This window comes from Leptodactylus fuscus, chromosome 7 (assembly GCF_031893055.1).
Source record: "Leptodactylus fuscus isolate aLepFus1 chromosome 7, aLepFus1.hap2, whole genome shotgun sequence".
NCBI lineage: Eukaryota > Metazoa > Chordata > Amphibia > Anura > Leptodactylidae > Leptodactylus > Leptodactylus fuscus.
This window is the reverse complement of record NC_134271.1, coordinates 139,144,098-139,159,215: the sequence shown is the minus strand read 5'-3', so window position 1 is coordinate 139,159,215 and position 15,118 is coordinate 139,144,098. Positions and strand designations below refer to the sequence as shown.

The 15,118-nt window shown below is 45.9% G+C and overlaps 1 protein-coding gene across 2 annotated transcripts; it reads left to right on the top strand.

Annotated features, from left to right (window-relative positions):
* The first annotated feature begins 258 nt into the window (after nucleotides 1-258).
* VPS45 (vacuolar protein sorting 45 homolog) lies at nucleotides 259-14,627 on the top strand. 2 transcript variants are annotated; one of them, XR_012717265.1, is made up of 16 exons: nucleotides 259-437; nucleotides 1,264-1,398; nucleotides 1,730-1,790; nucleotides 3,148-3,227; nucleotides 3,825-3,893; nucleotides 4,748-4,885; nucleotides 4,981-5,091; nucleotides 5,787-5,921; nucleotides 6,015-6,128; nucleotides 6,690-6,857; nucleotides 9,013-9,171; nucleotides 9,248-9,355; nucleotides 9,504-9,625; nucleotides 9,703-9,834; nucleotides 12,773-13,190; nucleotides 14,400-14,627. XR_012717265.1 is itself a non-coding variant. In XM_075283167.1 (15 exons), the coding sequence occupies exons 1-15, from the start codon at nucleotides 345-347 to the stop codon at nucleotides 12,858-12,860; spliced, it is 1,713 nt and encodes a 570-aa protein (XP_075139268.1). In that variant the 5' UTR covers nucleotides 259-344; the 3' UTR covers nucleotides 12,861-13,943. The 2 variants fall into 2 exon arrangements, 1 of the variants encoding a protein (XP_075139268.1); XM_075283167.1 differs by lacking the exon at nucleotides 14,400-14,627 and having other exon boundaries at nucleotides 12,773-13,943.
* Nucleotides 14,628-15,118: the final 491 nt, after the last annotated feature.

The following is a 15,118-nucleotide window of genomic DNA, read 5'->3' as shown; positions in this document are numbered from 1 at the left end:
AAACCGCGCGGTTTTTTGCACACAAAACCGCGCGGTTTTTTGCAAAAAACCGCGCGGTTTTCGCCTGCAGTTTCTATAGCACATATAGGAAAAAAAAACCCTAGCGAAAACCGCTAGCGAAAACCGCGTCAAAAACCTCGTCAAAAACCGCGTGGAATGCAAAAAACAGCGTCAAAAAAACTCCTCGAGGTTTTTTACCTCGCACAAATAAGCTAGGCGGTTTTCACGTGTGAACTGACCCTACAGAGCCGGATTCCTACAACTCCCAGCGCTCCTTGCGGCGACTCCCGGAAGAGAAGGTCTTGTTGGCGGGTTCCAGCTGAGAAGCCGAGTCCCGAGCAGTCATGAATGTGGTGCTGGCTGTCAAGCAGTATGTGTCCAAGATGATAGAGGACAGCGGGCCGGGGATGAAGGTGCTGCTCATGGACAAGGAGACGGTGAGAGGAGGCCGCAGGGAACATCCCTTTAAGATGGCCCTGGCTTATGTCCTATTGTATGTGCAGGTTCTCCCTGTGACCATGTATTAGTCATGTATGGGTTGTCTAGTAGTGCAGCCTGCAGTAAGTGAATGTACAGGCCCTGGTCAGGTGACCAGACTCTGTTTTGGGGTGCTTGCTCCATCACCATGTATCACCTGTCCACAGATTGGGGGTCCCCCTGCCATAGACTTGTATAGACCGGACCATCTGTGGTCCTCGCCATCATACGCCACGTGTTGTCCCCGTCATGGCTGCCCATTACAGGGGCATTTCGGCCTTTTTGGCTGAGATCAGGTCTAATATCTCTTGTTATGAGAGGCCACTGGTAAAGGATGTGGGACAACGTAGTCACCGACTAAATTCTGGGAGACCACCCGCCTGGAATACCCTTTTCACACCCTGGACTGACCACTTAGGTCATTCCTGTACCCAAATTTCTCCCCTATGTTCTTAGGCATGCCCCTTCCTACTGGGTATATCCGCTATTTTAGGGTAGGTAGGTGCACATGTGACCATGGGGTGCTTGAACCCACCAAGAGTGGCATCCTACAGAGTGGCAAATCCTTCACTATCCAGCACAGACTCACTTCTGTTTCCCCGGGCATGGTGCAAATCCTCGGGGTTGGGAAAGGTTTGAGAGGAGCGTTCTTCTTGCAGACATCTTGGGCTAATCGCCAGTGCTCCTGTGTTTGCCCCAAGATGTTAAGTTTCTTCATATGGCTTTAGGAATAACCCATTAGTGGCTCTTTAATGTTGACCCTGTGGTTGTCTCCTTCTCCTACAGACCAGTGTGGTCAGCATGGTCTACACCCAGTCTGAGATCCTCCAGAAGGAGGTCTACCTGTTCGAGCGCATCGACTCGGCCAACCGGGAAAGCATGAAGCATCTGAAGGCCATATGTTTTCTGAGGCCTACCAAGGTAATGATGTGGTGACCAGCACCGAAAACATTCAAGAGGTGAACCCATCAGAGAGAGGATTTCCAGCACAGGGTCCATCACAAAGGATGTGGGAATAATCCTTCTATACAGACTATAAGGTCCTGGTCATAGACAGTGACCGTATACAGAACTATATATTCATAACGTACTGTCTTCTCCTGGATGACCTGGGACACTATAGAGACCTCAAAGTGTCTATGGAATAATAAGAGCTGCATTGTGATTGGTGGGAATGTCTACTTTAACCCTTTTTCCCTTGCACTGGTTTTAATACATTTCCCTCTATTTATCTGTTCTCTTGCTTTAAAAGGAAAATGTAGAATATCTGATCAAGGAGCTAAGAAGGCCGAAGTACAGCGTCTACTTCTTATGTGAGTATATAGGGAATGTATGTACACAGTGACTACACCAGCAGAATAGTGAGCTCAGGTCTGGAGTATAATACAGGATGTAACTCAGGATCAGTACAGGATAAGTAATGTAATGTATGTACACAGTGACTGTACCAGCAGAATAGTGAGCGCAGCTCTGGAGTATAATACAGGATGTAACTCAGGATCAGTACAGGATAAGTAATGTAATGTATGTACACAGTGACTACACCAGCAGAATAGTGAGCGCAGCTCTGGAGTATAATACAGGATAAGTAATGTAATGTATGTACACAGTGACTGCACCAGCAGAATAGTGAGCGCAGCTCTGGAGTATAATACAGGATGTAACTCAGGATCAGTACAGGATAAGTAATGTAATGTATGTACACAGTGACTGCACCAGCAGAATAGTGAGCGCAGCTCTGGGGTATAATACAGGATAAGTAATGTAATGTATGTACACAGTGACTGCACCAGCAGAATAGTGAGCGCAGCTCTGGAGTATAATACAGGATGTAACTCAGGATCAGTACAGGATAAGTAATGTAATGTATGTATACAGTGACTGTACCAGCAGAATAGTGAGCGCAGCTCTGGAGTATAATACAGGATGTAACTCAGGATCAGTACAGGATAAGTAATGTAATGTATGTATACAGTGACTGTACCAGCAGAATAGTGAGCGCAGCTCTGGAGTATAATACAGGGTGTAACTCAGGATCAGTACAGGATAAGTAATGTAATGTATGTACACAGTGACTGTACCAGCAGAATAGTGAGCGCAGCTCTGGAGTATAATACAGGATAAGTAATGTAATGTATGTACATAGTGACTGTACCAGCAGAATAGTGAGCGCAGCTCTGGAGTATAATACAGGATAAGTAATGTAATGTATGTACACAGTGACTGTACCAGCAGAATAGTGAGCGCAGCTCTGGAGTATAATACAGGATAAGTAATGTAATGTATGTACACAGTGACTGTACCAGCAGAATAGTGAGCGCAGCTCTGGAGTATAATACAGGATAAGTAATGTAATGTATGTACATAGTGACTGTACCAGCAGAATAGTGAGCGCAGCTCTGGAGTATAATACAGGATAAGTAATGTAATGTATGTACATAGTGACTGTACCAGCAGAATAGTGAGCGCAGCTCTGGAGTATAATACAGGATAAGTAATGTAATGTATGTACACAGTGAATGTAGCAGCAGAATAGTGAGTGCAGCTCTGGAGTATAATACAGGATAAGTAATGTAATGTACACAGTGACTCTGCTTTGTATGTTGATGAGGTATATATTTACAGTCCATAAAGGACTGTATATAATTATGTCCTTTTTTTTCCCTGTAGATTTTAGCAATGTGATAAGTAAGAGTGATGTGAAGTCTCTGGCTGAGGCGGATGAGCAGGAGGTAGTGGCTGAAGTGCAGGTAGGTATACACCATGTATATGGTTGCCGGTGTGTGTTTCTCTCACACATTTTTCTGACCTTGAAGGAATTTTTACATGAAACCTCTGGTAGTTATAATGATGGTGGGTGATAAGTCTCTAGTAAGTACAAAATAGCGGCATATTGCTAGGATATGTCATCGCTTCATGGTATGGGGGGATTCAACCTCTGGGGCCGCCACTGATCCTGAGAATTTTTCACTTCACAGTGGTGTTGCCGCCCCCGCTGTGTGGGGGATTGTATTGTATCTTAGTAACTTAAATGGAATTGGGAAGGTGGGCGGCTGGGGCACCACTGTGCAGGGATAGCCTATCCCAGAGATTCAGAAAGTGACCGCATATCCTACCTAATTTAGGTAACGTGTCCTTTTTACTGCGCGATCAGTGCCCTACAAATGCAACCTGTAGAAAAATGGGGAATCGCAGTCTCCGTACGAGATAAGTTCCCACATACTGTAGCGTAGTGTGTATTCTGGAGTATATGTTTGTATTATTATTTCTGGGTGTATGTATAGCTGTCGGCCATCTTTACCTAGTGCTGTGTTATATAGTGTGACTTTATTTTTCTTATCTTCCAGGAGTTCTATGGAGATTACATCGCTGTCAACCCTCACGTCTTTTCATTAAACATAGTCGGCTGCTATCAGGTAAGGTCATGAGAATGAGGGGGATTCGGTGCTGGGGCCCCTGTATTGTATGTCCGTGCACAGGGCCAGATCGCTGCTGTTAACCCTTTAGATGCTGTGGTCAAACAGGACTGCAGCGTCTAAATTGTGTAGGCGGCACGGGGATATCAATAAAAACGTCATCTTGTCCCGCATAAAGACTCCGCACCCAGCTCCATACATGTAAATTTGAAAAAGTTACAGGTGTCACGACATGGCGACACAAAAATTTTTTTTTTTTTTTTTCTATTTTGCAAAGATTTTTCATTTTTAAAAGGTATCAAAACATTACCAATATTATATAAATTTGGTATCACCGTGTTCGTACTGACACACATAACACAGGTAACATGTCATTTGTACCAAACAGTGAACGCTGTAAAAAATCCAACCCATATGAAATTGTCGCAAATGCATTTTTTATATGAGTTTTTTTCCAGCCTCCCAGTACATTGAATGGCGCCATTACAAAATACAATTTGTCCCGCAAACAATAAGCCATCACGTGACTCTGTGAACCGAAAAGTGAAAAAGTTATGGCTCTTGAAATGCGAGGAGGGAAAAAACGAAAATGCGAAACCGAACAATGGCCCGGTCCTTAAGGGGTTAGATCCAAGGGGTTAAAGTTCTTGTCACGGCGCAGTTCACAATGTTGTCACCTGTGCCCATATTCATGTCTCCTGACTGTCACCAAGGCCTATGACTGTCTGAAGACATTTGCTGCACTTTTAGTCTAGTGACTCCATGTTGTCCCATTCCCGGAACGTACACAGATAGGATCCGGCGTCTGCTCCCTTTGTACAATTCACGGAGGTAAATCCGCTTGTCGATTGTAGGGAAGGAATTGGGATCCTGCCCATCTGTCCAGAGCCACACAAGGACTGACCGCTCTGCTCCTCTCCCTGAAGAAATGCCCCATGATCCGATACCAGTTGTCTTCAGAGATGGCCAAGAGGCTGGCAGAGGGCGTCAAGGTGGGTGCCAGGCTCTGCTGCCTGATCTTCTCAGCACTATCTATGTCGCCACTTCAGACTCACCTCTTTCCGTTTCTTTCTTGCTCTCTCTCCAGCAAGTTATTACTAAGGAGTATGAGTTGTTTGACTTCCGCCGCACAGAAGTGCCGCCTCTACTCCTCATCTTAGACCGTTCTGATGACGCCATCACACCTTTACTCAACCAGGTGGGCTTTGTTTGCCTTAAGAATCTCCAAGTGGTCCGTCATTAGACTGATCCATCTTAATGTTTAGTCCGTTCTTCTGTCCCTATGACATAGATGTGAGCCCAGCCTTAGACTGGTAGTCTGCTAATAATATTCATGGACCTGAAATATAAATATCATGCTCTGGCCACATCAGAGGCACACTCTGTCATGTATATGGGGTCTTAAAGGGGTCCTGTAGGTAGGCAGGAGGGAGATTGAATCCTTCTTCATCAGTGTATATGCTTGTTAATATCTGTAGGGGGCAGCAGTGCAACTCCCTGCTGTCTTTGGGTCATCTGACTGACATCAGAGAACACGAGGCGTAACATTGGGTCTCAGCGGGTCATGTGGCATTGCGACTCAGTGATGCAGGCGTCATGGCGGGCGCTCTGTGACCCATGTGGCCGCTGAGGTCCCTGGCGTCAGTCATAAGATTCGAAGAAGAGTCACTCCAGAATCTATGCGGATGTTGCCTTGATCAAACCTCAGCGCTGCTGACCATAGACCTCCCCTGAGCGGCCATAGAGGAGATGTATTTCCTCTTGGCCAGTCCGCTGAGAGTTGGTTTGTATTTCCATTCCCTGCAGCCAGGGGGCAGTAGTGACATTCCATCATGTAGTCATTCATTTCAGTCTGTGTCCCTCATTTTTTCGGTAATGTTTGCTTTGCTGCAGTGGACGTACCAGGCTATGGTCCATGAGTTACTAGGCATCAACAACAACCGTATAGACCTGTCCCGTGTGCCGGGAATCAGCAAGGACCTGAAGGAAGTCGTGCTGTCTGCGGAGAATGACGAGTTCTACGCTAATGTAAGTTGTGTGTGGGCGGAGGAATGAAGTTGTAAATGTATAGAAACCACAGGAAAGGAAACCGTCATAAGGTCGCTCTCTTTGCTTTTGCAGAACATGTACATGAATTTTGGAGAGATCGGGACAAACATTAAGAACCTGATGGAAGATTTCCAGAGGAAGAAGCCCAAGGAACAGCAGAAGCTAGAATCTATCTCAGACATGAAGGTAGGGGGCGGTATAACATTTAGGCGGATTTTTTTTTTTTTTTGTGCTTGACAAAAACACGCAGAATTTGGAGAAGAGCGCCAGTGTATTTTGCTTTTAGGACCAAATTGCAAATTCCGTGGGTGGATTACAACAAAGTCGGCGTCACATTTTGCATTCAATTCCATGTGATGATTTATTTTCCGCCTCCTATTCTGCCTCCTATGAGATGGTTATCTCAAATTTTGAGAACAGGCATTTCTAGTACTTGCATTCTAATGTTCTACCACTAGATGGCAGGCTGCTCCCTAATTCTGCCATCTCAAACATTTAGATGTGCCGTAAGTGTCTGTCAGACATGGAACCCACACCTATATGGAGAATGGGGGTCATTGGATCCCTATCCATAGCATTGACTGGGTGGGCCACTGCTATTTGGTTCCATTGGTAACCATAGTCCCGGACAGAATCCCGCTTGGCACTTTATAACCATGAAGTCTTCATAGGCCGGACGAGGAGGGCAGTAACTTAGTACCCGACATGATATGGCTGTCTACAGATACATTTTTGGTTCTTTTCCAGGCTTTTGTAGAAAACTACCCTCAGTTCAAGAAAATGTCCGGCACGGTGTCCAAACATGTGACTGTGGTAGGGGAGCTGTCACGGCTGGTGAGTGAGCGCCATCTCATGGAGGTTTCTGAAGTGGAACAGGAGTTGGCCTGTCAGAATGACCATTCCAATGCCCTGCAGGTGAGATCACACCCTCCGCACCTCTATCACTACTTCGGGGAAGGGGGGAGGTGACTTTGTGACTAAGTGATAGCGCCACCATGTAGGTATAAAAATAAAAAGGCTATAGCTACTACAGAGGCAAAAAAAAGAAAAAAAATTCCCCTTTCCACAGGTCAGTAGTACAAAGAAACTTAAAGAGGACCTTTCATCAGATCGGGCACATGCAGTGTTATATACTGCTGGAAAGCTGACAGTGCGCTGAATTCAGCTTCTGTTTCAGCCCAAGTGCTTTATTCACATCACTACAGGTCAGAATGTCTCTACGGTCTTCTGTATGATTGAATGGTTAGGTCAACTTTAAAGGTGTTATTTTTTTGTTTGTTTTTGTGTTATTTTTTTTCCAGCCATGCTACTGCACAGGGCTGAGCACGAAGTAACTGCGCTCGTATCCAAATAATAATGCACATTGGCGAGCTATAGTTTAGTCCTATTTTTTATTATTCCAAGAGCTAGGCTTGGTCACAGTCCCCTTGCACATTGCCGTACGCTGACAAGGCCGACTTCTAAGAGTTATTAATTATGGCCATTGTACAAGTCATTCAGTCGTCTCGCTCTCCACACAAAGCCACGATTAAGAGACGGCCGTGGTAAGGTCATGCCAAGACATCGCGCTCTCTCTGGGACCGATAACACAGACTTGTGTGTAGGTCTGGGGTGCTGAATGAGGCACGGTCTTTGTACCCAGGATCCCTTCATCATGTGAATAATGAGCCAGAGACTCCATGGCAGACAATGGCCAGGCTATGCAGCACACGCATAGACGTCACTGGCACACTGTGTCCTCTCCAGCCTGTGTGATGTCTGTCACATCGCCCTCTAAAGGTTACATACCAGCTGGGTGACCGGGATGTGAGGCCAGGCCTAGGGTATGAGCCCAATTCGAATGAAACGCAACCGATGACCTCCTACGTTACATTACATTGTCATTGAGCTTCTCCAGACTCCTGAACGGAAAGTCAATGTATTGATTGCTTTGTCATTAGGAATACTAGTGTCAGTGGAAATGTATTTATTTGGATTGATATTGATTGCACAGTGGCTCCCCCTTCTGGAATTGACAAAGCTTTCGATTCATAGGTAATAAAGAATGGAGGGGAGGCAACACAGACAAAAAGTCATGAGAAAGATGTGTTCTCCCCAAGCTTTAGTGTAAAGAGGCTTCCTAAATGCAATATTAAATAACTTTCTAAATACTTCCATGAAAGATTTCCTACCAGTATTCTACTGTATAACTGCTTCACATAGCTGACTGCCCTGCTGCGGCTGACGTAGAGACTGTTCCTGCTGTTAGTTATCTACTGTTCACCCATCTCTTCTGTTAGTGTTACAGCAGCAAGGAATAGAGGAGGTTATAAAGGGGAGATCAGAATATGGAAGGGGAGTAGCATCCAAGTCACCATGGTAGGCAGATCACAGTTTCATCTTGGACAAACAGACCTTACATACAGGATGTTCTACTGGAAGATGATAGATACAAGCGTCATGACACGTGATTGGTCCTCAGCGGTCCCTGACGTCAATCTGAAGACTCTAGGACAGCAGGGAGTCATGCAGGAGCACAGGAGAGGGGAGTAACACTGTTTATGTTTGATTGTCTCCCCTGGGCCTCCGCTTATTATATTCTATGGCCTGAAGAGACCCCAAAATATAATAATACCGTTTCTTTTCAGCTATGCAAATCTTGCAAGAGAAATCTCACGGACTTCGCTCGACACACACTCATACCGTGAAAGGGGCAGGACCTAATCAATTAATTAATTGTAATCTAGGTAAAATGCCCGAAATCAAAATCACATTTGATCGCCCAGCCCTGCTGTAAACTGTATGCCAAGGGTTCTGAAAGTGAATACAGACAAGAGTAAATGTTGAAGCCTGAAACTTATAACTCAAGATAACCTCCAACATATTCTTGTTAGTATTGTGAAAACTAAGCCTCATGTAGCCGTATACGTATACCTGTACTGTGACAAGGCCTGGAACGTTTGTTGCTGGGCAGGATACTGGGGGCGGAGCTGTGACAACTGTACATTCACATGATTGGCTCAAAAAAATGTGTATTATTTGTTAGAAAAAATAGATATATAATAATTTTTATTTATTTCTTTACATTTAGAACGTGAAGCGCCTTTTGCAGAACCAGCGCTTACCAGAATTGGACGCCACCCGTCTGGTCATGCTCTACGCTCTGCACTACGAGCGGCACAGCAACAACGCCCTGCAGAGTCTCCTCACCGACCTCCGGAATCGAGGAGTCTCTGAGAAGTATCGCAGGGTAAGTGCCTTCCATCGGTCCGCCGTAACTTTGTATAACCGGCGGCTGACAGCGATTCCTTTTGTTTGCCGGGCAGCTCGTGTCTTCTGTGGTTGAGTTTGGTGGCAAGAGAGTCCGAGGAAGCGATCTCTTCAGTCCAAAGGACGCCGTGGCCATCACCAAGCAGTTCTTTAAAGGACTTAAGGTCAGTCGTGGTAGAATTTTTGACAAGCTGTCCACATGATCTTCTTGTTTTCTTGTCTATGGTTGACTCCTTATTCGCTATGCTCGATTGGTTTAGGCGTCTTGGTCAGAGGCCTAAACCAATAGAAACTAATGTGTTGACCTTGTAGGGGGTGGAGAACGTGTACACCCAGCACCAGCCGTTCCTTCTGGATACCCTAGACCAGCTTATAAAGGGGAAACTGAAGGACAACCTGTACCCCTATGTGGGGCCCAGCACACTGCGAGACAGGTAACACCGCTCATCCGCTTACCATAGAAGTATTGTCATCTTCTGTCTGCCTGTAACATACATCTCTCGGTCTGCAGGCCTCAAGACATCATCGTCTTCATGGTTGGAGGAGCCACGTATGAAGAGGCCCTGACCGTGTATAACCTAAACCGGACGACACCAGGGGTCCGCATTGTCCTTGGTGGAACCACCATTCACAACACGAAGAGGTAAGGGGTCAGCAGCCTGCCATGTCCATTGCTCTCGTAGGTCTTGGTTTGTCATTTGGGATTGTCTCTCCATCATGGATATTTGTAGAGACGTAGCATTGGCGCGGTGTGATGTCACAGGTAAGTTGAGGGAACTTTATTGTGTCTTGTATGGTAGGTTTTTAATTTTTTTGATGTATGAGGAGATGTATGCCTACTCGTAAGTGAAGATCCTTAAGGCTGCCCCGCTGCTTTCTGGCACTAAGTTTTGTCTAGGATTTCTTCGATTCTGCTGTAACCTGCATCTGTAATACCAGTGTGCACATCGGTGGGCGCTGTTTCATCCCACTTAGTAATGTCTTTGCCCTCCTCTGTCATCACCGCCCTTACTACAAACCATCTCGGGCATCCCATTACTGATACGTCCCATCAGACACCCGAGCCAGGCTCTCTCCTCTGGTCTAACCGGAGAGCCCCACACATGTAATGAACGCCGCCGCTCCGCTGACACCCGAGACGCTCTTAACCGTGTATTTTCCAGTCCTGTCATCAGGTGCCGGCCGGAATTGGGTTACAAGGTCTGTGTAATGGGGTCAGCCAGCACTGAACGTTTTCTAGTGAATTGATAGAGAAGGTTAAGGCTGGTGGGGATACATGTGGCACGTGTTTCGTCTGTCAGGACGTCATCGTGGAAGAATCACTGCTATCCCTTAAAGGGGAAAGCTGAGTCCTGGCTATATAGTCTACATATAGAAGACTCCTAACATGTACAAAAGCTTCCAGTTGATTATGGGGGTCCCGGGTGTTGATCAATGGGGGTCAGTACGCTTGGCCGGCTGAGACCTACTGATTTCAGTGACTGCAGACCGTGCAGGTGCCACCAGTAAGCCCTTGCTGTTTGGCACCATGGGACTGTTACTGCACGAGACTAGTTGTTTTCTATCCTGCCCTGCCGTGTTCTCAGGAGACAGGATATAGATCTGTGCAGTAGTTTCCACATGGCGGTGTTTTTCAGTAAAGAGCTCAGGTGATGTGTCAGGGGGTCACTATCAGGAATGTCTGTGCTGCCCCTGCCTCCCCATGGCCGCTCCTCTCCCACAGCCTCTCAATTATTTACATGTACGGCCGGATCAGGTGACGGAATTTGCATGGAGAGTAGAAACGCACACCAAGACTCCATTAACCAGTGTGTGGCCCGGCTACCGGATCACACCTCCTCTTTGCCAGATCGCACAGTGGGTTTTGCAGAATATCTTAACCCCCTAAATTGATCGCTGCGTTTTGGACGGCCATCATGTGTTTGTTTTTTCCATCCCTGGAGCTTCCTGAGGACTTATTTTTTGCAGGATGTTTGTATTAGGCCTCTATAAAGCCATGCCCGTGGTGCCACCAATCGTGGGCTGTCTACATGACTATAGAGCAGGTCCTATTCTGTTCTGTGTTATTGGAATGGATCTAGAAGCCTCCATAGACGGGAAAGCACTTGGATGTCTGTGATATAGTCTGCGCCCCCAACCTGGCCATGTGCAATGGACCCTAACATTGCTAGAACTGAACATTGACGATTCATAGACTATTACTGAACCTTGAAACCAATAACCGTCTGTGGTCTCCTTTTTTTTTTTTTTTTTTTTTTTTAATCTCCGCTCATCGGTTTCTCTCTGGGGCTGAAATCTTGTTGTCCTAGCTCAGACTGGGTGGGGGGAGGCTCCTGCTGCAGCTAGTTATAGTCAGCACAGGACAGTGAGGAGGATGAGCATGGATGAGGCATGGATGATCTTCTGGGAGACACAGATAACATCTCTTACCCTCTTACCATATTTTTGGGTTTGAACTGGAATTGGACACAAATAGACGCTAGGAAAGGGAGACAATGCAGGAAAGCAGTGCGGGGGATGGGTTTTCCATTTTATTCCATTCCATATTATTTCCGTTTATTTCAACTCAGCCCCACAGATAGATAGGTTAGGGTCACCTGAATCAGACACTCCCCCAGAGATTGCTGTTTTTATCAATGTGCAATGAGGGTGAGGCCATTGCTCCAAAAATGTAAGCAGCCACTGCCTTCATTGCGCCAAGGTTCTTATTTGCATATTGACAGAATCGGCAGGAGACCAGATAGATTAGGATCCCTTGAATCTGTCCATCCTCGGTTTTGTGACCACTATTTGCAGTCTGTATTTAGAAATGGTGTCCATATATAGTTACTTGGCTAAGCCGCTACGCTGGGTTTCACAAGTTTGCTGACTGTTTCCTGTGGAAACCACCAGCATTGTAACTGCAGCACTGGAGTATAAGCTAAGGAGAGTTTGGTTGTGATATTCGTCGCTTGTCTGAAGATCACAGCTTTGCCCTGCAACATCACAACCTGTGACAACCCAACTTTAGTTGTGATATTGCCGGGGGTCGCAGTGTTCTTTGGAGAAATCGGAATCCGACTTTCATTGTTCTGATCTGTCAGAGGGCCAGAACAACGGAGAGGTGGACCACTGCTAAATTAACCCCTTATACCCAACCGAATCGTCAGCGCAGCGGGTCCCTCTCGCTTTGGGATTATTGACGGGATCCCATGAAAAACAAGGGGATTTCAGCTCTTAATCCCACAAGCCGCCCTCCTAAGAGTCCTCTAATCCGCTGGCCTAATTGTTATTTCCAGACCAGATTACAGCGTCCATCTCTGACGTAGGCCAGACTCCCTGTAACCTACCGGGGAAAGCGCCTGTATGGCATCAGCACACGTGGGATTCCCTGAAAGCCAAAGGATAAGTTCACGAATGTACTGAAATACTCTGTGCTGCTGCAGTGAATGTCCCTCCCAGCCATGGGATTTCATTACACCTTTGCACACAATTTTTTTTATTTTCCCTCCATGATGGTAATATTACCAAATGTCTATGGTGTAATAGTCTGCGGGCCGCTTGTATCACCTATGCCTGTCTTCCTATGTCTCTCATTTCAGTTTCCTGGATGAAGTCCAAGCCGCCGGTTTCCATGGCCGCCCGTCAGAAACATACCAGGGGGCAACACGGTCAGCGGTCAGGCGATGAAGACAAAAACATGGCATTCCTACCCATCCGGTCTGGTCCAGCCCGGTCCTTGCTGGAGGTCCAGTGTGTCACGATGTGTGCTACATTCTTCCTCCCCTCCATTGTACAATGTCTCATCTCCGCATGTTACGTCATGTGACGCTTCAGTTCTCCGCTCCTCATGGACAAACATCAGACTTCGGCCCTTTTTGAGAACCAGTGGACAACCAGATGCCCCTTATCTCATAGGTCTTGGCATATTATGGCCATACGTGGCTTCTGAAGAGTCCGTCCATGTAGACATCAGAGGGTTTCCCGGGAGTGTACGGTCTTATGTTTCCTCAGATGGGGGTAGGTGTTGTTTTTGAAAAAGAGGGTGACTCAATATGGGGATGAAGTGCTGCCCTCTGTGGCTCAAAAATGGCACTGCCCTCATCTGGCATAATTTAATGCAGTGTTTCTGGGGTGTGTGACACGTTTTAACCAAACTTATCCTTAAAGGGTATGTGAACCATTAAATAGGGTTCTTACATAGTCGGAGATATTTTTGAGATTTTTGGGTGGTCAACCAAAAAAGAGTACAGGGCAGCATCAGCCGCAGGAAAGGACTTGGGGAGGTTATTGTGGCTTGAAAACCCCTTTAATATATGTATCCTAAAATACATATAATAAAGTATTTGAGAGCCCAGGACCCTCGAGACCCTGAAAAATACCCTCCGTACATGTGAATATGTTGTTTCTGCTGCCGGTGCAGCCATTTCTGCAAACCTTCCTCTGAACAGTTGTAGAAATGTCTGTAACAAATCTTATGTGGACTGTCACACCTATGTACTATATGCCGTTATCCAGTGCAAATAATGACCTGACCCCTGCAACATATCACGTATCATTATTACTAAGCGCTAATATTGGGGCTCAAACTAAAACCGCTCAAGGGATGTTTAGGCTGCGTGAGAGTCGTAGAGATCAGCAGAGAAAAGTGCGCCCCTATTGCACTAGGGACACATGGATTTCAATGGATAATGGATAACTATTCTACCGGTTATTGGATTTCGGAAAGAGATACTTCAAGACAATAAATATTTCCTAAGATGTTCACCCTTCCACCTCAGTGTGAGTCTCCTGCAGTCACTGTATTGTGTGCCGCACTGTGAACATGCGCCTGAGACAACTTTGGCTGCAAATTCCATTGCGTGACCATTGATCTCCGATTCACTCTGAACTCCTTCACTAAAGTAAGTGAATGGAGTCAGATTGCAACCCTGAGGATTGTGATAGCTTGATTTTTTTGGGGAATAAAGATTACAGGTGCAGCATCCTCAATGTGACTACATACACTTACATTAGTAAAGGAGTCACAAGGCGACCCTGCAATTTTGGTTTGCGCAACGCAAATGGCAACCAAAGTCGCCGTGTAGCCCTAGCCTGCAAACAAACATGGCTTACCAAAATTGGCTGATTAAATTGGAATGTGTACGGTCAGTACCATAGACTTTGGGTCAAATACCCCTTTCCCTGCTACGCTAGGTTCACACCTACTTGTATCTTTCTGTTCTTCAGGTCTGCTGAATGACTAGAAGAATGGAAAGGCAAACCAAAGGATACAATCCTATCCTACTATTGGATGTTTGTTCCTCAATCGCGCAAAAACGTCTGTAAGGATTTGGATGAAATTTGGCACATAGATAGATTGTAACCAGGATTAACACATAGACTGCTTTGTATCCCGGTAAATGACATGGCTTCACGACTGTTATGAATTTATGTTCACATACTATATGACACTGTTCTTGGCAGCAGCTTATCTCAGCTTCTAATAAAGCCAGGTCTGTTATCTCTCTATGTAAATATTCAGCTAACCCTCAGTTCATTGTGTACATGCATTTGCATATTATCCGATCTGCTCCAGGCAGTGCAGACACACTGGATGGGAAAACACCTTTAATCCAAATTGGCAATTTGCCAATTTTAAACATGCCAGGAAAAAGAAAATCAATTTTGTGGCAAATTTCAAAAACAGCGAGAGCTATGAAGATAGCCAGAAGTCATGGAGTTCTCCTCAAGCGGAACTGAAGGGTATCATCGGCGCCAACAACACACTCATTATATGACGTCTCAGCGAGCTGCTGAGATGCCGGAACAATCACGAGCAGCTCGAGGCACAGTGCAAGGAATGAGTTAGCAGCAGGCCAGCTTAACGGCTGCCAAAATGCCAGAGCAGGCAGATTATCAATGCCAACAACACGCTCATTAGATGGCGTCCCAGCAAGCTGCTGAGA

What these genes read in the sequence shown, in the direction of transcription:
- VPS45 (XM_075283167.1), top strand. Translation starts at nt 345, where the DNA reads ATGAATGTGGTGCTGGCTGTCAAGCAGTATGTGTCCAAGATGATAGAG. An exon ending in GTTTTCTGAGGCCTACCAAG is followed by an intron (nt 1,399 to 1,729) that starts GTAATGATGTGG and finishes TTGCTTTAAAAG; the next exon opens with GAAAATGTAGAATATCTGAT. An exon ending in CCCAGCACACTGCGAGACAG is followed by an intron (nt 9,626 to 9,702) that starts GTAACACCGCTC and finishes CTCGGTCTGCAG; the next exon opens with GCCTCAAGACATCATCGTCT.